The sequence below is a fragment of the Struthio camelus genome, chromosome 4 (genome assembly GCF_040807025.1).
Source record: "Struthio camelus isolate bStrCam1 chromosome 4, bStrCam1.hap1, whole genome shotgun sequence".
In the NCBI taxonomy this organism is placed as follows: domain Eukaryota; kingdom Metazoa; phylum Chordata; class Aves; order Struthioniformes; family Struthionidae; genus Struthio; species Struthio camelus.
In genome coordinates, this window is record NC_090945.1 from 14,666,276 (window position 1) to 14,689,887 (window position 23,612).

The 23,612-nt window shown below is 41.1% G+C and overlaps 1 protein-coding gene across 4 annotated transcripts in view; it reads left to right on the forward strand.

The window, feature by feature from the left end:
* Positions 1–23,612, forward strand: part of GRID2 (glutamate ionotropic receptor delta type subunit 2) — a 718,520-nt gene that overhangs the window by 625,082 nt on the left and 69,826 nt on the right. For all 4 annotated transcript variants that reach the window (XR_011140833.1, XM_009674498.2, XM_068941563.1 and 1 more), the window contains exon 14: positions 23,374–23,540. Coding sequence is in view for 3 of the 4 variants with exons in the window: in XM_009674498.2 (XP_009672793.2) it covers positions 23,374–23,540 (167 nt within the window). In the remaining variant the exon portion in view is untranslated. The remainder of the gene's footprint in view (positions 1–23,373; positions 23,541–23,612) is intronic.

Here is a 23,612-nt window from a genome sequence, read left to right on the forward strand (position 1 = left end):
GCAAATTTGCCATTGTAATTGCTATTCGGGTGGCAGATGCACTGATCACACCACAAGAATATTTAGTTAATATATGTAAGTTCGTAGATCTTTGTTATGGACGTTCTTGACAGAGGAAATGGCCAATAAAAAGACACTGAAAACAGGAGAAAACCAAGGCACTAGAGCACTACTGCCGATGTTATAAAGGTTGTCAGTGGTTTTGGGGCATTGGATCTGTGCTGCGGTTCAGCAGCTTGACAGTAGCTGAGAAAGGAATAGAAAGCAAAGAAGATGAGGGCACCAGGAGGGTATAAAAATGTTGAGGCTGTGCTTCAGGCCCCCATACATCTGTATTTGCTACAAAAGGGGTCAGCTACACTGCGCAGCTGTTGGTTAGAAGAGAAATAACAGCGCAGACATTGGTACCCTGGTTTCCCCTGCCCCTGGTGGCAACGCTTCTTGGATGGACAAGCTGTCCTGTCACTGCTCCATCAGCAGTAAGGTTCAGGAGCACCCTTCAGACTTTGACGTGTTCAGCCCTACAGCGGAAGCTGCAGTTTATCTATTTTGCAATTACCCTCTCCTGCACAGTCCATGGCTTAGGGCTGACAAGAGCGGGGGCTTACCAAACACACCTGTTGGTCTCTCTTTGAATTACCACGTGTGGTCTAGCTGTGTCTTATTTGTCATATAGCTTCCTTTTTCTGGTAAGCAATTCTTGATGTAAAATCTGAGCCAGATTTACCAGTGAAATGCTGGTAGTGACAGGAGGAATGCCTAATCTGCTGACGCTAGTGTGTGTAATGTCTCACAGCTTGTCAAGATGTCAGTTTACAGGAGGGAGCATATTTCATGGCAAAGCATATCTCCAATAGTCTTATCACAAATTGTCTTCTGTTTGCATGAGCCTAAAGAATAACTATCCTGAAGAAAGGTTTTTTTCTATAATCCTTTGTATCTTTTTTCCCATACCTAGGGCTTAAATAAACTTGCAGCGGTGCAAAAATTTAGAATCCTGAACGTCAGATCAGAAAGCTGTGCACACAGTGTGGTTTTACCTTCGGGCATTATGAAAAGGCTACTTATTATCTGGATTAGCTCAGGGGATCAATGTGTTTTGGATATACAATAATTAATATGTGACAGTTAACAGACTGTGAAGAAGATTCTATGAATAGTTTTAAAAGTAAAATGTAAAACTGTTTTCCTGCTGCCTCACATTCCAAAAATTCAAGCCAAGCTTTCCCATGCTCCTTTAATTTCCAAAGTTCCCTGGAAATCTTATCTGAGTGTTCTCTCCATTGAAATGCCATCCAAGTTACTAATGATTTAGTTCAAAGCCCGGTCCACACATGCCTGCCAGTCAATCAGCGGTCTCAGATGTTGCTGGCTGACGTCTTCCTGTGGTACCATGCCATCCTCTGCCCTTCAGGATGGTCTTTGCTTGCTCTTATCTCTGTTATTCTGGAGAATTTTCCAAAATTGTTGTCTGATTTCTGTGGGCCATCCTAAGAGTGCGTTTTTCTCCATCCCTAACTCGTCTTGGAGCATTCTGGAGTCCCAGCATAAATTCCACTCGCGACTCCATGCAGACAACTTGCAGTTCTGCTTATCTGACTCCAAACTAATCTCCTTGTATCTAAAATAAAATCTAGGTCTTTTCCTCTAATGCCTAGTCATGGTCGTTTGACCACCAGCTTAGCTGAAGACAGCTAAAACGCACACTAGTTGAACTCCTGATCTTCCCCCCAGTTTTGCCTTCGTTTTCTTTCTTGTTGCTTTCTGGCACTTAAGCTTAAAACCTGTTGTCATCATGTCATCAGTAGCTGACCTTTTATCTTAATCTTCATATCCAGAGAGTGTCTAAAATTTGCCAGTTCATCGTCCATAACATGTCAATTATTTAGCCATACAACCTGCAATTTATCATTTTAGTAATTTTTATTGTCTCGGTTACAAGAGTGTTATTTTCTCAGCCTTTAAAATACAATAGAAAAAACAGCAACAAAAATCTTTTCTATCTCTTGGCTGTGGCCAAGTCACTATTTTCTTTGCATTCTTCCACTGCCTGTCTTTCTGATTGCCTCAGAAGCAGTTATCTTGAGTTTCAAGGCCCTTCATGGTCTATTCTAACTCTGCCTGAAGTTTTCCCATTTCTGAACTGAAAATCATTGATGCACGCTTCCAATGAAAACTCTGTACTCTTTCAAGCAAGCATCTTTTTATGTTTTCCCCGATGACTCTTCTGCAAGATAGGAAGTTTTCTATCCGGACTGTCATCTTATCTTCTTCAAACTACTTGACGCGCTCCTTTGTTATTATGCTAGCAAAAACTTTGACAACCAGCTCTCTGATGTACTAAGACCACTACTCATCAACTGAGCAGCACTGTTTTATTGTTGCTTTATGTTCTTTCTCTTCATTTGGCTTATTATATAATTGCCAAATAAGGGGAGAGAGAGGAGTTCATATCATAGTGATCTTCGTATGCTAAATACCACCATAGACATTATGTGGGTGAAACCAAAGTTGTACTGTGCCCCAGAATGAGCTAAGTTAATGAACGTACCCATTATGTATACCATTACCAGAGGAAGAGTATTTCTCCAGAATAACCTCTCAGTCTCTAACCTTTCAGCCTTCATCCTCAAGGGAGAGCTACAGTATGACTTCAAAAGATGAGCTTGGGAGGTAAAGTTCATAACAGTCTGATACCTAAAAAAAATGGTATTGAGCAATCAGTCCTTATTATTGCTGTCACTATTTCCAGCTTCACTGAGGCCAACTGCATTTTTCTCTTGAATTGTCTCATTGATTAACATAATTACATTAAAATCAGAGGCATTTTTCTAATCCTGGAGTTTTCTGCTTGTCTTCAGATAGGGGTTCTTTGCCTGAAATCTTGGCTGTCAGGGTTGTTTTCTTCCCCCAACTGTATCCCTTGGTCTGTTGAAACATATTCTCTGTTAAAACCTTGCCTCACATCCTTGAACCATCATGGCTACAACAACACCACTACCACCATGTGTAACTTTAGGCAGCTAATTTAGATGCCAAAGTTTCATTCCTAGCTATTGTAGACAGGCAATTTCCTTCTCTAGAGTCACAGTGTCTAAGCTAGGAACCTATTTTTCTCCATGGCCAATAAATGGTATGAACGCTTCCAGTAACCGCTGCCCAGAAGTGCTCTCAGTCTTTATTTTGCACAGCACCTATCAGAGAGATCACGTTCCATGGTGAGAAAGGTATGACGTGGTAATAAAAATAAGAAATAACAAAATATATCCAAAGGAACTAATTTTGCTAGAATTCTATAGAATTATATTCTGCAGAGAAATGAATCCTGACTTTTCAGCTAGAGAAGGGATGGCTGACAGTCTTTTGAGGAATGAGCATGAGATGAGAGGGGTCCTAACCATTCGTCCTGATGGCCAAATACAAAGCTAAGTGCTTCTTTCCTTAACCTGGTATTTTTTTTACATGATAAACTACCCCGAAAAGAATATCGACTCCTTTGCAGGTGGAGATTTCACTTGAGGCTTCACTTGTTTAGAAATGGACTAATTGGGATACCTAGAGTTCATCTCCCTCCTGATGGTAGGAGACTAACTCTATCGAAAGATGCTGGTAGATGTCACGGTAGGGCAAACGGTGCAGTGCTGGGTGTTTGATGTAAAGCCGCAGTCATGCACACACCAGAAATAAAATTAATTCTCTGCTAAATAGCCCTCAGTCTCTATGGGCAGAGAGAACAAATAGGAGTTTCCCTTTTTCTTTGATTTCTGGGGAAGCTTGGGTATTTCTGACTGAACTGTAATTCCACACTCGCTCTGTCAGTGAGTGCAGCCAGACTACGCCGAGCCACTGCTCACCGCTGTCTATAGCAGGAGTTTGTAGCTGGCAGTACTTCGTTTATCCCCTTTACATTCCCTTGTGCCTTTTTCTGCTACTGCGCAGCTCTGGGAATTGCTGCCAAAACAGTGCATGTCCCCATTTGTTTCCGTGGTTGTGTCACACCTGAGCACCGCAGTCACTTGCTTTATGTATGAGAGGCTTTAAATTTCTGAATAACTGAACAGCGTGAGCGCTGCTTTCGTTTGCACTAGCAAGTGATTAATTCTAGAAATTTCAAGCTCCCTCCTTGGGAGTTTTAGAGGATGGGAAATTTTGGAAGAGAGCAGAGAGTGAGGAAGCTGGCAATTAGGAAATAATTTAAGAAGAGAGTGCATTTGCAGTCAGTAGTTGTAAAAACTGAACATAAATATGTCAGGCTAACACTCAAAGGAAATATTATTGCTAGCATTATTTGTTAGTGAGGTTTTCTCAGCTGGCCACGCTCAGCATTAGGGAGGCACCTGGTAGAAAGGGTGGTATAAACAGAAAAGACTAATGAAGCCACCCCTCCAAACTAGTAGCTTAATTTGTGCATACCTCAGTCTAACAGAGCAGTGCTATTGTGATACAGCACCCTATAGCACAAAAAGATTTCAGAGTGTTTACTGTACAATGAGTGCACTCATTAGGCATTAGCACATAAGAAATAAAGTCTGAAAGAGAGAAACAATTCTCATGGGTGCTCTTATGAACCATCTCGTGAGTACAATATAGGCTTGAGTAAAGAGTGCCAGAAAGGAGATGTTATGGGTATACTGGCAGCAAAATGGAAGTTTTGCAGCATATTAGCTTCTCATTTAAAACCTAAGCAAAATTATGTTCTCCCATCTGTTCATCAGCTGCAGAGCGAGGGAGGGGCTCACTCTTTGGGCCATGCTTTGCTCAGAAAAGTACCGAGGCTGCAGTCGTAGGGTGTCTGTCAGCTCTCGTTCCGACGTTGCCGCTGGAAGGACCTTGATCCTGATGTGGTGCCTTCCTGCGAAATCACGTTGGGTCTGTACAACAGCAGAGCAGTGCCGGCAGGCTTTAGCCAGATAATAAACGCTACGTTTTCCTTCGCATGAATCTATCATAAAGCTACTTCGTATGCAGTTGTTAAATTGTGTGCACTACCTTTCTGGGTTCTTGCATGAATTCCGTTGTCTCGCCAAAGAAGAATATGTCCACACAGCTTTAAATCCAGGACCAAAAACATTAGAGAAAAGAGGAAGCCATGCTGGAATTGCTAGCAGAGCAGTGAACCTCACTTTAATCAGTAGGTTGTGCTGGGATCTACCCTTCTCTGGATTTTTGAGGAGCACAGACATCATCTCAGGTTTTATGACTAAAGGGTGACTTTGAGCTCAGCTCTTGCTGCTCCACTTTAGTAATTCCTGTTGTCTTCAGAAATTGAGCATATTGTTTGCATATCGTTCTGCTTTGGCAAGCGATCATTTATTTTGATCTAGTGGGAATACAAATGAATATGACATTACAAGTCCTGTAATCCCATAGGCCTATAAGATTGCTCTTTATTAAACAAAAGATACTCTTCATGCAAATGCCTAACTAGCCAAGCTATAAGGTCCTATGAATGTGCTTTCCTAGTCTCTCTGCATCAGATGGCACGTGTCATTTCTGCGCAACCTGCAACAAAGTGAAGCTTGGGATGAGCAGAAATGTCCTCATTGAAGTATTTTTTTTTTTTTTTTTAATTACTTCTCCAGGTCACTTACAGCGGTTTTCCTGTAGGAGGGTGATGAAAAATTTGAATTTGGGCAGTTTAACAAGCCGCATATATGCTTCTGTGCCCAGATCTGGCTCTATATCCCTTTTCCAAAACCCTCAGAGGAGAAAGTACAGGCATGTTTTGTTGATCTGGGGACAAACGGTATGAGTCAACCCCTCAAGTCTTCACACAACCATCAAAAATTGCTATCTCAGATTTATTGCCCAGGAGGGAATAGAAATTTTGATTATGTCTCCTACTTGTCCGTTCTTCTTGTCTTTCCCCTGCTTTTATTTCGTCACTCATATGAAGGCAGCAGTAGAGTGAGAGCTGGACCCTCTCTGTGGCTTGTATTCTTTTCTACCGCACAGAGACACGGCCGTGCCCGGATTCCTCATCCTGCAGTCTGGTTGCCCTAAGAATGGACGTTTTCTTAATGGGCCTGATGAAAAAGAGTAGTTTGGCATTTGGAGCACTCTCATTTGGCTACAGGGGACATAAAAGCTATTAGATACCTATTCCTCTGGTCCTATGACCTCTTTTCTCTCTGTTTTTTATCTACCTTAACTTAGTGCTTTTCCTGCCCAGGTTCTGTAACAGTTCCAGGTTCATGAAGATGAGTGATAACACCGTACTGAGGGTGTCTGGGGGCTACACAGGCTCCTATGCTGATCCAGCAGCCTCTACTCACTTTTTTTTCCTTTTGATTTCTCACTTTGCTTTGTTCCTTCCCTCTTACTTTTTCATTTTTCTGCTTTTTGACCCTCTGTCCCTTCTGTTTTCATACCAGCTATTCCAGCTCCCTCCCAGCGCTCTGATCCTTTCTTGCCTCATATTTCTTCTTTCGGCTCCTCACCTCCCCATACGCAGTCACATATCTCCTTTGCTATCTCATCTGCTTACATTGTCTCACTGTTGATGTGTGCGATGAATTCGGTGAATTTCAATTTGCAATCAAATGAAGCTTTCCAAAACTCTGACTGTCACTTTGAAGCCAGTTGCAGGCTCACAGTACGGTGGGCTGCACTGGGGACATATCATATACAGATCAGGGAAAATACAGAACCTGTCAAATGATCAATAGATGAGGGAGGACAGGAGAGCACACTCTTGCTTCAGGCACAGAACTTGGTAATGTATTCACTTTCTTGCTTAAATGTTTCCAACTATCATTTTAATGTATTAATATATTTTAATATATTTAAGACATTGTGATGCATTAATAAATGCAAATGATGGAATTCAATGTAAGGTTGTTTAAAGGATATATATGACAGAGAAGGGTAATGAGAAAGGGGTATATAAAAGTGTGCTGTATATTATTACAGCTCTAAAGTATAATTTGGACTAGGAGGCTGCAAGACTAAAATATGAAGAGAAGAATAAGAGGTAACAGAGAGATCTTGCTTCATGTTTGAGGAGTTGCTATAGCTATAATTCATTCATCACTTTGACAGATTTATATAATTGCTGTTAAATAACTTGTTGCAAAACAAAAAAAAAATCTATTCCAGAGACTAGCAAATGCAATTTCAGAAAGTAGATCCATAGCAAGAAGTCTGCACTGGAAGACATTTAATAGTCCCTCATGAAATCATTCAGAATTTCTTAATTCTAATACTCTTAAAACTGTACACAATAGAAAAGCAAAAGAGGAGAGCTCAAAGAGAACCTGCAACTGTCCCAATAGCAATTTTTTTTAGACTAGCACACTTAAATAAGTCAATACATTAATGGGCAAATCAGTAGGCAGTGAAATGTTAGTGAAATAATGAGGATGGTGCAGAAAAATTAAATTGGAAACCAAAAAAACCGCTGGCAGAATACTTAGCAAGTTCAACCTTTGTAGTCACTAACATCTATAAATATGAAATATGTCAATTTTGGAAGCTTTAAATAAAGCAGATTACCTTTAAAGTCATTCTAGTCTCGAAACAGGAGGGAGGGAAAAAAACAGTATTTTTTAAAATATTATCTAGAGAGATAAAGCACAGAAAAGTCTAGTTTTTCAAATACAAAAGATGAACCTAAAATCTTATTTGTGCACCCCCCAAAATGATGTTTGTGTTTGCAGATTTTAGGGTTGAAGCCCTAAAATATCCGCATGCATTCCAATGCAAATACAGATTGTATTTTCAGAGATGTCTCTAAGGTCTAGCCCTAAGACATATGGTCTGGGAGATTGGAAACTGGGTAGGCTTTGCCCATAGCTGCTTTTTAACAGTGCACTAAGTCATCTAATTAGAGATGGTTGGAAGTTTTCTAGTGAAACTCCATATTCTTGGACTATATCAGTTTGTAGAACCCCAAATGTTTTGCGGGAAAAGTCTGTCTGTGTTGTGTTTAAGGGGAGAGAGGGAAGAGACAGAGCACTAAAACATATGATTAACTTGTATATGCTTAAACCATACTCAAGTCAACACTGAGATTTGGGGGTAGGGAGTTATTTCTTTAGAGGAAAATTGTAGTAAGCAAAATTCTTCCATGTGGTGGCTGTCCGGCAGGCAGCACTAAGGTCTGGTGTGGAGACATGATCAGAGACTTTTGCAGCTTCCTTATTCTGTAGCCTGCTTCCACGTGCTGCCTCTGGAGGGATGCAAAATGAAAACACATCACTGTAACTCCCACTAAATATTTTAGAAGGTTTCAAATCACATTCAGCAGAGCCAAAAGTTTCACCCAGTTTTCTTCCTAACCTCTGTGCAGTGCTCTGAAATCTAGGGGACGATTGTTTTGAAGAAAAATGGGATTTTCGTTACATCGCAGACTGTGAACCGAGAAACCGTGGCCCCCTTGCAATCGCTGGGGTCCGTCGGGATTAAGTTAACTTCTGGCTGCCTCCTGGATCTTTCTTACGCGAGGGCATTTCTCCGTCACCAGTAGAGCAGGGGTTTTTTGTTTGTTTGTGTATTTTGTGAGGTGCGAGTCTCCACGTTTCTGCAGCATTAGAGTATGAAGCCAGCGTGGTCTGGGCTTCTCTCCCGTGGTAACTGGGACTCAGGGAGAGCGTGAGCGAGGCCCTGGGTGCAGCTGGTCTCACCTCAGCGTGCCGTCTGGATGTCCTGATTTGGGGCAGTCAGGAGATACGCAGTCACCAAGGCAGCACTTTCAGGTCCTGCAGGTTTTGCACGCTTAGGGCCACCAACGTGGCAGTCCCAGCAGAGGATCAAATGGGCTTAGAGAGAGAAAACGAGTTTCTCTCTCTGTCTCAGAAACCTGCAAGACTGGCATATGTCGGTGGTGCACTGGGACAAGCAGTAACAAATGAAGATTAAAAGAAGATTTTTCATTCTCCACTGTCAGCCTGGCACCTTTCATAAGCAACAAAATCCTTTGCAAGCTAAACAAAATGGAGCTGAATTTCCATACCGTGTATTAAGATGCCTCCTACTACCTTCTCTTTCTGACCTGCGTTGCTGATTCAGGCAACTGTTCAATCGTTTTCCGAGTGCTTTTCTCGGAAAGAAACGCAGAGTGAACTTCCCAACCATCAGGTTAGGTATTTTGAAGTAACAGCATGGTATGAAGCATGGTATGGTGTCAGCTGGCTTTCTTAAAGTGTGTCAACTAAAATTGAAGCTAAAATTCTTCTGTTAAATAAGCAGAATCTTTCCTAGGGCTAAAGAATAATGGTAATTGCTTTTTCCTCCATTTTTAGCATTTTATTCTCTTCAGTTCAATTGCCAGCAAGCAGTTCATGTCTTTTTGTATTATTGTTAGGCAGCAGAGTTGTCCGGTTTGAAAACGTGGCCACAATAAATCAGTTTGTTTTTAATAGCCAGGATATGGGAGGAGACGATTAAAGTGCCACATGGAGTCTTTTAAGGAGCATTTTTACCAGGCTGTAATCACATTTCATTCTTCTATCAGTCTGCATAAAAAGCCCCATCTCGATAGGCTGCACGACTCTGCCTGCGACGGCTCTGGCAGACGGGGGTTGTTTACCGTGCCTCGTTCTGCAGCTTTCCTACTGCACCGGAGTTGATTGGTGCTTGTGGCTGTTGTTTTCAGAGTCGCTAGTTAATCAAATAAAACAGACCCCGTTCCCTACTGAATATAACACAGAGAGGGATATAAATAACAAGGACTGTATCAAGATGGGTGGAAAATACAATGCATCTGTAATGAAAAAGCAGTAGATAAGCAGCTGTATTATACAAGTCTGTAGCTATCAAGGGGTTCTGGTCATAACATAAATCAAGGAGCAGAAGCTTAGGTTATCACTCTGACCTCAAGATGGAATTTCCTTGTAACACATTTCTAGCAGGATTTCTCAACGTGTGAGTAAAGAAATCTAGGACACAGCAGCTTCCTGTTAGCGAACTTTTGTCCTTAAGAGTGGTACGGATTCCCAGGAAGCCTCGAAATCTCGCATGAAGTATCACGCTTCCACCAGGCTTGGCTGCAGTTCCTGGGTATTCCTTTGTGTAAGAGGTGGATGGTCAGTACATCTTTCTCTGTGATTGACTGAAGGTACTGCAACGTGCTTTGGTCCAAAACCGTCTGAATTTGGTGGCCCCTGGGAGACGCTGTGAAAAATAATCTGTGTCCTGCAGCATGAAGAAAGGATGTGGGCAGGCTTCCTAAAGTACAGATGGTCAGAAGGCGGCAATCCCAAATTTGAAAACCTCTAAATTTTGTTTCACCCAGGCCTGAGGTTCTGAACATTGTTATGTTTGATGTGGCGCTTCCAGCATGCACTGGGGAGGCTGCTGGGCTCGGCCTCTCCGTAGGCACTGGCAGCCAGTCACCCCGTTCGAGGGACCTGACTGGGCAGAGGTAGGAAAGAAAATACACAATCTAGTCATGTCGGATAGAGGAGAGGCACACAGCTAGTGTTTCTTCAGAAGCAGAATTCGGCATGAAAAGAACTAGGTGCTTATAAGCAGCAGTGTTTTAAGAACCAAAATTTTGGACTCAAGCGCTAAAATATTGCCCAACCATCTCTTTAGACACGTAAATTGTTGTATGATTTTTTTTCACAAATGTTGCTAAGGAGTGTGTTGCAATTCACAGCATAGTCTGGAAGCAACCCACAATACCGTTGGTGCGGATTGGTCAGGTATAAACAGCAAAGGCTGGAATGATTTCTCAAACAAGAAAAACGTGAGCATCGGCTAATGAATGCTTGCAGAACGCTTACAGTCCTTCAGATGAAAGAGACCATGCTATTATTAAACTGAACATCTTTGCTTATGCTGTAAGTTGTGCTGGAAGCTAAACGAAGGAGATGGTTTTCTTTAAAACAGCATCTTATTCTTGATTAGCTTGATCATTCAATCATTTTGGATTTAACGAAGTGAGCAGCACATGGTACACAGCAAAGAAAGCAGAGCAAGGGAAAATGAAACATGTTATCAGCTCACGGAAGGAAATCAAAGTAGACAAACCCAAAAGTAAAATCAAAAGAGCTCATACAAAAATTCTAGCTAAAATAATAACGTGTGACATATGTTTGGGAGTGATAAAAGTTGTGGAGACTGTTCAGGGTGTGCTTCTGTCTTTCCTTTGATGTCAATAATCTTGATTTCGCAAACGGCACTTCTGAGTGTGGTGTCTCATTCTGTGGTGTTGAGAGTCTCACCACGCTGTCAGACATGGTTAGATCTCGAAATGAAGTTTAATGGCAATGCATAGAAACATCAGCAAAGCATGTACCTCAAGATTACATTAAACTGCATCTGACAGGTTTTGCTGCCTTTCTTGCTGAATCTGTCCACTTCCAAACTAACCTCCTGCTTTCCAAAATCCGGTACACAGAATCTCCCTTTTCAGCCTCTCATCAGCTGGCTTCTCCACCGGTTTCTTTACCGTCCTGGAACAGCCCATCAAAATTTTTAGGTGGGTGGAAAGGTGGAGTACACCATTTACAACCACTGTGCTTGTGTCGCCCTGTCTTTCTGCAACAGTCTTCCTCACGTCTTGGGAGGTAATTGCTTCCGACATATAACATGAGAAACCTTTAGCCTAAATTTGGGATCCAGTGAAAACAGTCAGTGATACGTCACAATTTTTTTTTTGTTTGTGTTTGCATCAAACAAACTGGAAGCTGGTCTGACCGTCCCAGATCCCGTGAATGTTGTCACGTGCATAGGAAGTCTCATAAGAGCAAGTATTAGTTTGATATTTTGGAACATAACGTCCAGATCCTTCAGAAAGACTTGCAAAAGATGTATTTTGAATTTGTTTCTAGTAATAGTCCTAAGCCTCGTGGAGTTTCCTGAGTCCCTGTAGAGTTGGACATGGCATCTTTTTTGACAGATGCTGTGTCAAATTGCATTGTATCCTTTCATGATTTATATTGCACATATTCTATACCACCTTCAGTATGTTTTAGTTATTACAATTCAATAAAATTTATAAACTATGAGGTGTTTATAACACCCTGTGACAAGTTTTAAATGCATCATGTGATCTATGGCTTTGACTTAACATAGATCATATTGTACTCATTCTGCAGCTATTTTACTTTTATTATGCTCTTGCCATGTTTTATGTCCTTAGAGATCTGGGTTGCATCTCTCTGTTCATTCAGCTGCAGTACTGCTAGGCCGAGGGTCTGCTCTGAGCACGTGCCCCGCGCAGAGCTGCAGAGCAGCTCCCTTGCACCGACCATCACTCACTTAGTAGCTGCCGGATGCAAATGCTAGTTCTGTTGTGTGTCCCGGGCCTTAGATTCCCATTGAACTTTTGCAGTACTGGGCTCTAAATATTGAAATATGACAAAAAGAATAAACATGACTAAAAAAGAAGCCGAGAGAGACAGGTGAAAATATTATTATGTTTTCATCTTCTTCAGATGCAATAAAATACACTCTCTATAGATGTGTCACATATAACACATAGGAGGATATATTTACCTGGCACTGTATTTCCTGTGTGTGTCTAGTGATTTAACATTTTCTAAAATTTTGCATGAGGAAGACAGCAACAAAGATACTACATTGCATTTGATACAGATCTCCGTCAATAGGAAGTATGCCTTCCATTTGTGTCTGAAGGGAACGTATTTTCAGAACAAGAGCCCATATGCCTGCAATTGTGTTTTATCTGATGTTAATACAACTGAACACAGAAAGGAGATATTTCTGTATACAAAGCACTCTGTAGCGTGTAAAAACCTTCCGTTTTCACATATTTCACATGCCTTGTGTACAGAGGCAGGCGCACAGTTTTGCGTGCTTCTCCCAGGCTTCTTTTCCCAAAAAGCTAGTCAGGTGTATAGTGCCAATTTGTACAAAGCTGTGTGGCACCCTTTAATATCTCTGTGAACAAGTGAAGAGACAAATTGGTGTTTTCTGTTTAGAAACGCATACTTGAGGGAGAAGGAGTAAGCCAAGACAATACAGCTGGGCAACTAGGTGTTTTATTCTTTTGGTCTGGAGGCCAGTTAGGGCCTTTTCTGCGTTCTCACCGCCGTGCTGGCAGCTCACGCCTTCCCAGATGTAGTGAGGTGTTGTGACTTTTCTCTAATTCCTCCCAAGTCAGAGACAAACTGAAGCTCTGTACAGCGTTTAGTATATATGTGTGTCTGACGGGCTGTCCCTCCCATAACATGGTTCTGCAAAAGACAAATTATTTTTAAGTTAACTCTGAAGGAGAGGTATTAATATGTTATGGTATAAATGTAATAAGAAAATAACGATCAGTTTAGATACTGATTATTCTTATAGTTTGTTTTTCAGTAAAAGCAAAATAACAACATTAATAATAAGACACTGAATGAGATTATGCTTTCTAACAGGGTAGTGGCATTTTTTGAGCAGCACCCGCAGAGTTGCTAGCCAGATCTGCTGCACATCGGATGAAGGGCTAGAATGTCAGGTAGATAATTTTATGATGCTATTACTCGTGTTTTTCATTTTCCTTCCCTACTGTTTCGTGTTAACTATTGAAATGATTTCGTGCTCTCGAGTAAGATGTTCACTGGTACACGTGATTAGCTTGGCACTTAGCCCTCCACGCTGGTGCCTGATTTACAAGTACATTCAGTCTGTGTGGAACTAAGAAAATCTCAGCTGATGTTCCTAGTTCTAGGTCAAATGCTATTTCATTTTAAGAAGGAAAATCAGCTGATTGCATTGCGTCTTAGCAACCAAAGTTTTTTGAAAAAACCCTGTACCATTAGTTTTTCCATTCCCCAAATATTTTTACTCCTTTTTTCCAATTGCTCCTCTCAAAGGTGCTGTGGCATTATTATTAGTGTGGTAGGGCAAGAACAAGTACTTGAATTTGACTCAATTTTATTACATTTTGCAAAAAGCTTTCCAGTGACACAAGGTATGCACATTATGTTCAGATTAACAGATTAAGTAAGACTGGCTGACTAGTTGGACAGTGTCTTTATCAAAGAACTCTTCTTGTTTATGAGCTGATGAGATTTTACAGCATGTTTTCTCCAAGTTTGAGAGGCTCAGGCAAAATGTAATGAGACGTAAGTTGCCATGATGACCACATTTATGGGAAATCTAGAGTGAAGTCGGGAATACAATTGCTTATTGTATTAATGGCTCTATTTATATATGTTTAGCTTTTTTTTTTTTAAGATGTCTGCAAACATAGATCAAGTAAAGCAGAGTTGTCATTAGAGATTTTTCCACTGGAATATTACAGTAATTGATATTGAAACTGTCTAAGGAAGGAGATAATTTTACAATGTGTTATTGTTTGTTTTTATCTTTAAAAGCTTTACAATTGTCAAAATGTCCAGTTAGAATATTTCTGTATTGAACTGCTAATTTTTTGATCAAAATGCGTTTTCAGTTTCATTTCCGCATGTTAATTCACTGCTGGGGAAAAAAGTCAAGGTAACATCAAATTGCAATTGGAATAAAACATTTTGGTTGCTCCAGCTTGAGTTTTATTATTATTTTTGGTCCCCAGATTCGCAGTATTTTTCCTTAAAGCAAAATCTTGAAGATATGTTTGCAGAAGGATAGCTATTTTCTGCCCCAGCTCCATTTATCATTTTCATCGTGCAAAGGCTCTGTGTTTAACGTTGTCTCTCTGAGTTAGTGTCAAGCGTACTGCCCTGGAATTTTTGTTGATCACTGTTATGGGAGAGTGAAGGGATTAGAAATCATTCCTGAAAAAATCACTCCTGAATGACTCCTTGGGCACAGTAAAGAATCAAGTTGTACTTTTTTTTTTTTTTTGGTAATTGTTGGGGCAGGGAGGTTGTTGTTTCCTTTTCCTGTCAACTGTAAATGCTTATTTCTAGCATCTGAGATACCATGTGTGAACAGGTCAGGATGAATTAGAAACAAACATCATAGGAGGCTGTGACCTGCATTTCATTCAACGTTCGCAGGTGTGCAGAATGGACGTTATGACAGTGTTATAACCTCGTATAAGCGGAAATGACTGCACAGGTTGTAGGCAGAGATGAACCAAGTTCTGTACATTTAAAGGCAAAAGCTTTAAGTATGTCACTCTCTAAGGATGCAAAAGCCTAACTTTTATCCTCAACTAGAGATGCAATAAGCAGATAAGGCCGTAAACAAATTCCTAGCGGGATTTTAGAAGTACCCAGGTGCCTAAATTGCATTGGCTTGGATGCTCTCTGAACTTGAAACTCCTTCTGGATACCGTTTGTGTCTTTATTTACAGAAGTACATAAAGAACCTGGTGCCTGGTCCTTACTGTGGATTTGCTTCGCCTTCCAGCGGCTTAGCTCTGTATTTGCAAGTGACCGCAACCATATTCCTTGCACTAACAGTTATGGGTGGAAACACGAGGGATTTGACTTCCTTGCGGGTGGATGTGAAACGACAGGTATTTTGTTGTTATCCGTGCTTAATTTAGGTGCAAGCATTTGAGCGGAGTACTTGTCACTGACTGCGTAGTAAATCACAGATGCTAAGCTGAGCCAGCAAGGACATTAGCAGGAGCTCAGGACTGGGCCTTGAAGAGAATGTGTTTGGACTACACAAGATGTGGTGTCCTTATTTGCTGTCCTGGCACCCTGTTCCCCCTAGCAGCTGGCTGCGGGCCAGGCAGCAGCGCAGAGGAACTAGCTTTTACGATAACTGCAGAGAGCAATACGTGGAAATTTGTTAGGTCTTGTCATCTTCTCAGTTGTCTGCGTTGCAGGTTTTCCAGAGGAAGAAGTAGCTTTAAAATTTACCACAGACCCAAAGAAATTCGCTGTGGGAGTTGACTTAGCGTGGATGCACTGAGCCGGTTGACCCAAATCCGGTGCTTCGTGCCCAGCTCGAGCTTGTGAGGTGCAGCACAGGCTGTGCATCATGTCTCCTGCTGGGAATTTTGTATCAAAACGAGGAAAAAAAGGTCTGCGTTGTTGGCCGATCTAATTTCAGAGGAAAAGGGCTTTTGTGAAACATTTCTTTCTGGAACTCTGAGATACCGTGGCTGCGTTTGCATTGCCAAATTGGTTCCATCGAAGCTGGGGCAGGAGATGCTTATTGAGAAGAAAAAAAGATTAAATGGTTCAAAAGAAGATAGTAATTAATAAATTGTTTGAATGTGAGTAGTGGTACATATTAAATCGTGCTACCGCTCTGAAAGTGGTCTGAACTCTTGTACCAGTAATATAAGAACTGAAAGGTAAATCCGTTTCTTAAAAATAAGTGTCTGAAATGCAACTGTATTGTTTCAAATGAGCTTTTAGTGGAGGATTTTTCATTAAAATTGGTACTATTTTGCAAAGAACTCTGTTATGGTTAAAGTACTTTTTCAGATGAAGAATGCTTTTAATGAGTAATTTTTTTTGCTTTTGATGAGTTTTCTACCTTTCAGCTGGTATTCAGTACGGATTTCTTTGATTAAGAAGTGCTGCACAGCTATTTCTGTTGTATTAGCTTTGCTTCTCTTCTAAAGAGTGGTGGAGCTATGAAATTTAGGATGCCAAGAAACCTCAAATTAGGTGTGCTGGACTGATATAATTTGAAGAGGCAGGTTGCTTCTCTAAATTTGCCTGTATTTATCTTATTCCTGACACCCTAATCCACAGCATTTTACCTTTTCACCCAAATGAAGAGGGTTGATCTGAGTACATTCCCACGTGTAAATGTTCTTTTGTTGTGGAGTAGCTGCTACAAAAAATGCAAATATATCAGAGCAGGGAAGTCACTTTGGTGGCATTTGGTTTAAATGTATCTCGGTAATGAGACTACCACTTGGGTACCACAGATCTAGGCCTCTGAGGAACCTGAAATGTTTTTTTGTGGTTTCTGTGCGTGACCTTCACTGGTGATGCCCTTAAAATAATCTCCATTTGTATCTGCAGCACTAAATTGTCATAAAATAAATGAGAAGCTCATGTGAAAAAAATAGCTTCCTTACCTTTCAAAGGTCTGCATTGCTTGGATTTCTTCCTCTTTTTTGTGTCTCTCTCTCTGCTGTTTCTCTCCCCTCTGAAATTACCGTTAGCTTTAATTGAGTGTGGTTCAGCTGCATGCGCGGTGATCAGCGTGATGTGCTGCCTTTTGAGCTCTTTGCCGTGATTACCTGGAGGAAGGGCGGACTCCGTCCTCCTGCCTCGCTCTGAAGCTGCCCCTTTGGTTGGCCTTGGCTCTGTTTTGCTCGGGTTATTTTCTTTCTCGTAGCTTACATGCCGTGTTTTAATTACAGGGGCAAAACGTGAAGGCAGCTGAGCAATGGAAGAACAGTCGGCAGCAGAGGCGTAAAGTGCCCTCTCGTTACAGTGCTGTCATACCTGAGCGATTCTGCTAATTCCCGATGAATTAGTCTAGGTCTGCCCAGTGTAACAGAAAGCGCATACGATCACGGGGCTTGTCTCAAGAAGCTGGCAGCAGATTATACATAAGGAATTAACGCTCTTCCTGATGAAGTTTTTTCTGGAGCAAGTAGACGTGCCATTAAAGCCTGATACGACAGTGTAATGAAAGATGAACTTCATGCGAAGGAAGAGATGAGGCTGCGTTTTCTAACCTCTTATTTCTTTCCCTTAGCTCCGCAGTGTTTCGTTTCTTACTGCTGTTTGCTCTCGGGCACTAGCTCAGTCACGCTTTTAGAGGGGAGTCTGCACTTTTCTGTCTGATTAGGTTTTCTGTGGACCCTCACAATGGCATCCTGAAGAGGGAGAGGGTGTTTTTTTATTATTTATTTAATTAGCTGCTTGCCTTGATCGTTGAGTAGAGTTGTAGGTATAGAGAAAATTTTCTTCTGTGCTGTAGGTTCTGCCATGGGATACAGCTGGCATCGTGCACCGCGGGCAGCTCTCTGACAGGCTCCTACCATGCAACTTCAATTGCATGACTGGATTTCGCTTTTAAGTTACGTAGATCAGCCACAAACGTAGGCCTGTGAGACGGAACGGGGCAAGAAGGTCCAAAGCCGTGCTGCGATGAAGATCTTCAGAACTGCAGAAGGTTTAATTCTGAGAGAACTCTAAATTAGCGGGTTTAGTTTTGTTCAACAAACTGAAACGAAGGATTGTATTTAACTGGGATCCACGTAGAAATTGTTCAGAATTGCTCCCTGTTTTGTGAACAAAACCAAGATTTGAAATGCTTGTCTCTGAATGAAAATAAATTAGCAAACTGGAATTTCTCTGAAGGCAGAAGCTTTGACTTTTGCTTCAGTCTAATAAACAGCAACTTCGTTGGCCTCTTGCAAGAAGATTATGGAGATCAATGCGTCTCCATTCCCTTCTGCTGGAAAAAACTTCATTGTGAATGCCACCAAGCTATTTGGCAACACCTAACAAGCACAAAAATTTAGATTTAAGCTTCCACCACAAATTTTATCGTAGCCTCTCACTCATATATTTGCAAATGTTCTTTCCGTTTCGTTCCCTTTTCTTCACCCTCCCTGTAACAGGCTTCCCAAGGCTGTCTGGTGAAACGAAGTACAGTCCTCTGCAGTCTGCAGCTGTCGTTTACATGTGGGTTGTGCAAAAATCGTGTCAGAAATCAGATTTGTGTGTGCCGAGGTCTCAGCCCCATGCTGATAGACGTAAGACCAGCAGAGTCCGATGGCCTTTTTCCCATGTTGTTAGCCTAGTGAAACGGTCAATACTGGTGAGCACGTAGCAAGGGACCTGCAGAGCGCTGTGCAGGGCAGGTGATTCATCAGTGCCCTTGATTGCTGTCGGGTCGGAGCTGGAGCTGGAGGTGCCGCTGATCCGCTCAGTAGACATCTGCTTCTGTTCGTGTTTCCTGGCTAAAATACACCTGACAACGTCTGGGACACAGATGGATGTACAGCAGTGTAGGAAGGAAGGGATGGTGCCAGACGCGTGTTGGGAATGCACAGGGCAAGTAATGCCGCTGTGTCGCTGGCATGGATGAACAGGGAATTCAGAAAATGCATTTAATCAGCATTATCTTATCATTTTCAGATTTTTTCCAAAAAAATAATCACAGTTTTAAACATTTGAACTTTAACTTAGGATTTCCTGGGCCTTAAATGTTATTTTATTTTTTACAAACAGTTGTGGGCATGTGTGTGTTTTTAGTATATACTAAAGAGAGTCTGTAGGAGAAATAACTGCTAATTCTCTTTAACCTGCACTTTATCTTCATGTATTTTTTCTTCCTAAGGATTTCTGATATTTCTTTCAAAGAGATATAGAAACGATATTGTCAAAGTATTCAAATGTGAAAATCACAGTAGTTGATTGTTGTTTACTTAGAATTATTTCTGCTAAAGTATATAATTTTCTAGACTTCAAAATGTATTTTTAAAATGTTGGAGTTGTAACAAATACATAATTCAGCCCACTCTACATGCACGAGTTAGCATTAAGAAGAAATATTATCCACATCAGTGTTGACATAAAATATGTCCATATGCAACAGTGTAATGGCTTTAAATGCTTTCCTGGTATAACCCAAGTGTATTTTGGTGGAGTCATCAAGGATAAATTTTAACTATTATCTGCAGTCAAGACTTTAGCAAATAAAATTCTCATAAATGTGCAGTGTTGTAGAGCCTTACGAAAATAGTTTTATCATGTGTGCTGATGCCCCCTCTTCTGTACCAAAGTTCACAGTTTGTCAGTTCACAAAACCCTAAAGTGAAGCCAAACATTTTTGCCTACTAACATACCTCCTAGTTTCACTTAATTTCCAGTTTAGTGCATGAGTTCAAATAACTCTTAAGGGCAAAAGCAGATTCAGTTTTGTTTCTAATTTCTTTTTAATGTCAAGAGTCATCAGCTATCCCAAAATCTTTTTTAGCCTCTACCTTACTGACAGGTGGGATGCCAAGGGGAGGGATATGGTTTGAAGTGTTAGTTCTCTGTAGCCTGGTTGACTGGAAAGCTGTGATTGCTGCTGAATGATAATACGCTGCCCTCATACAAATGCCTCCCTGGTGCTCCTGTGCTATGTGAGAGCGTGTGTGAACTGCATTCAGAGTTGCCATCATCCTGGAATGTTTTTACTCAACATAAAATGACAAAATAAGGATGTGGAAATGTAGAATCAGGGGTGCAGGTCTTCTAGGAGTAGTGAATTATACGTCTTAGAAAGAACTATTTCTTTTTCCAATGAGATTTTTCTTTCATTTAGTCCCCATAATTGACTGACTGTAAGCTCCTTAGCTTTTTCTCACAATGCAGAGCTGGAATTTCTGTTGTTCGTTTTATGGCCCAAAGTGGAAGTCTTCAGTACTGCTAGAGACTATCTGCTCTTTTTAGTAAGGGGGGTGGAGGAGAGAGAGACAGGTATTTTAATTGTCATTCTGTTCTGAAATTCCCTTCTCTTTTTTCACACTGAGCATCCCTCCTCTTTTCAAACTATAGTTATGCATTATTTTTAGGGGCAAATCTTTAAATATCAGCAGTTTTCCAGATATGCTATATACTATAGCAAAATTTTATTGTTAGATCTTTAGGTTGAAAGCAGTCTTCAGCTGTGTGAAAGATCCGTGGACAGAAAAATTGAAGGCTTATAATATGCATCTCAGAAGTGTACGCTAAAACCTGAATCGGGTTCCTCCTGAGCTGCCAGGCAACTCTGATTATCTCTTAGGAAGACAGTTCTTTTTCCCAGACAAAAAACTGCTAACTGGAGAAAGTTCAAAAATAGCGTTACTGTTAATGGGAGGACTGAAATACTAGATTTGCGAGGAAAGATTAAAAAAAGCTGCATTACCTGTTTCTAGCCTGGCTAACCATCCGAAAAGTTCATCAACAGTTGAAAGGTGTCAGCCCCAAAGTGGGAGTATTTAGAACTCCACAAGGGAAAACAGCCAGGAGTGACAGAAGAAAGTTATAAAAAAGAAAGATGTAAAAATAAATATGTTGAATAGTAATAAAAGCTGTTAGACTGAGGAATAGTTCCATAAAGAAAGTGATGCAAGCATGACAATTGCAACTTTGGTTTGCTCCATGGGTCTACGTTCCATAGATGTGTAAATGCATGGGGCAAAAATGCTAAAAATAAGGTATTTTATAGCATGGACCAATCTTGTACTGAAGGGAGGTGGCTGGGATGATCCCACCTGGCTCTTCAATCTCTCTTTCCCATCCTCTGCACTTTAACTGAGACTCACCCTGATCTGTCTATGAACAGTAATGTCTTTGTGGGAACCTGAACTGTGAAATTATCAGCTCTGCTCTAAAGCTCTTACATACATCACTTCTTCGCAGATATTATTGACAGTGAGTGTTTTACCACTTTTATCTATTCTCGCTGTGAGTTGTTTTACAGCAAGGCAGCCAAATCAAGAGGATTTTTCCTGACCGTCCGAGCAGCTGATGAGTCTCTCTACTTAGGGTGGCTTCAATACAATAGAAAGTCAGAAGGGTGAGTTAGGACGAGAATCGTGAGGAAAACATTAATCTCAGAGGTTAATTCCCCTCATGTAAAATCACTTGTCTTTTTGAATCCCGTTTTTACTTAAGTCCTGTATTTAGCAAATCTATCTGATCCTTTTCAGGATCCCCTCTGCTTTTGCCTCCTATTTCCCTCACTTGCTCTCGGTCTATGGGAAGGACACATCATGCTGCTTTGGTCTTTCAGACTCTGTCATTGTCCTCGCAAAGACTCCTAGGAAGGGTGCTATGTGCGACTTAGCCAAGTTGCGCCCTTAGGACTGTCCGAATAAGTGCACGGGTGCTAACCCGAGCTAGGAAGAGCTCTGTGAGCTGTAGTGCCTGTAAAATGAGCATACGAGTTGTATGGTTTGTTAGTGATGAGTTTGCTTCTGTCCCTTATTCCCTGGCCATTTAGAGAGACCTAAGCCTCCACTGGGAGACAGGAAACCTTTGCTGATTGTTTTCAGAGCCCAAAGATTAAAACCGAGCCAGTCCCGCATTAATGTCTGTTTTGAAAAGGATTTTTTATATCCTGCCAATCGCTCCAAACCCACAGATATTGTGGCTCCCTTTCTATTCCAAGATCTGCGCAAATCCTCCCCCTACCGTGTCTAAAAATGCAAATAGGAAGTATTCCCTTTTGGAGCCTGCAGTGTCTAATTCAGATTGATTATGCATGAAAAACAATGTGTCCCAAATGCAATAGTTCCTTGTGCACTACATCTTGTGAGCAAGCAGCCGGTGTGGCTTGCTTCAGTAACTTTTATATGTAAACAGTCTTTAAAAACATAATCTACATTGTCAAAGCCTAATCTAAATGATGTACTGACATTGCTTATTTTGATATGCTGACTTGGTTTTGAATTCTCTTTGGATTGCCTGGCCCCAGATGGCCTTTTTGTGTTTTGTTTACTTTTCACTAAGCTGTCACATATTTATTCCCATTAGATGTACAAAGTCAATGGGTTCAGCCTCGTTTTACAGCATAGTTGGCTAATACGGCGTAGAGAAAACACTGAGTGAAGCCAAGCTGAGGGTCAGGAGAAAACCGGTGTGGTTCTGCAGGCCCAACGTAGACACCAAAAAAACAGGAAAGTGGTAAAATATCTAATAGAGCAGGTAGAGAATTTTTTTTAGAAATGTCTTGATTGGAAAGTGAAAATTCATTAAAATACAGAAGGGTTTGCTTAGACTGAATTTCTGTTTTTAAAAGCTTGTTTCTGAACAACTTCTGAAATTTGACATACATCCATATTTTTAAATGAAAAATTTTTGGATTTGTTTCAAATGTTAATGGATAGGAAAACGTTACTTTAAAAGCTTGTAAACATAGTGAGTTGTTCTGAATTTATCTTAATTAAACAATTAGAATGACTTAACATGGAGTTATTGCACAAAAGTCTTTGAAGATGCATGAAAATCCTTCATGCTGGAGAAATACTCTTGACAAACCTAATTGGCGTGATCTTGCCCTCAAGCAGGTACAGAAATGGATACTAATGGCAAGTCTCCTCTGTCTACATGAACCATTATATATTATCTTTGAACCAAAGTAAAGACTGTGGCTGAAATGTGCACCAGGTTGAACTGTGGTCTTTCATCTTTATATCCACACCTACCCTGCACTTCTCCCAACACACATATGTACATTCCCTCTAAATGCTTGTTTTAATGGTTCAAGGAAACAACTTACTGGTTTTTGTTTGTTTGTTTGACTGAATTTTAATATTAAGGAAAGGTGCCTGTTGTGCCCCCTCATTTCCTGAACAGGGCAAGTACAACTTTTCTGCACAGCGCTGTTTTGCTGATGGCACATTGTTCTCAAATCACATTAAATTTCCTGCATTTCTGTTGCGGTGCTAAGGGAAAGTGTCGAGGGGTACCACTCACGGTGCTTTTTTTGCGTTGAAAACTATTGGGCGCTCAAACTTTATTTTCCTTAAAAAAACAGGCTGTGGTGGGACTGTCACGCTTCTAGGTGCGTGGGCGTCCTTTTGGACGTGACCGCCGATAGCCTGTGTTGTTCTTTTGTTCGCTGCAGGTGAAACACGGGAACTACGCCTTTGTGTGGGACGCAGCAGTACTGGAATACGTGGCCATCAATGACGCAGACTGCTCTTTTTACACGGTCGGCAACACGGTTGCGGACAGAGGATATGGAATTGCTCTGCAGCACGGCAGCCCCTACCGAGACGTCTTCTCCCAAAGGTAAGGGCTCGGAGAAGGAGGAGCACGTGCTGAGCAAACATCTCTCTCGGCTCTGGAAACTTTTGTTAATTT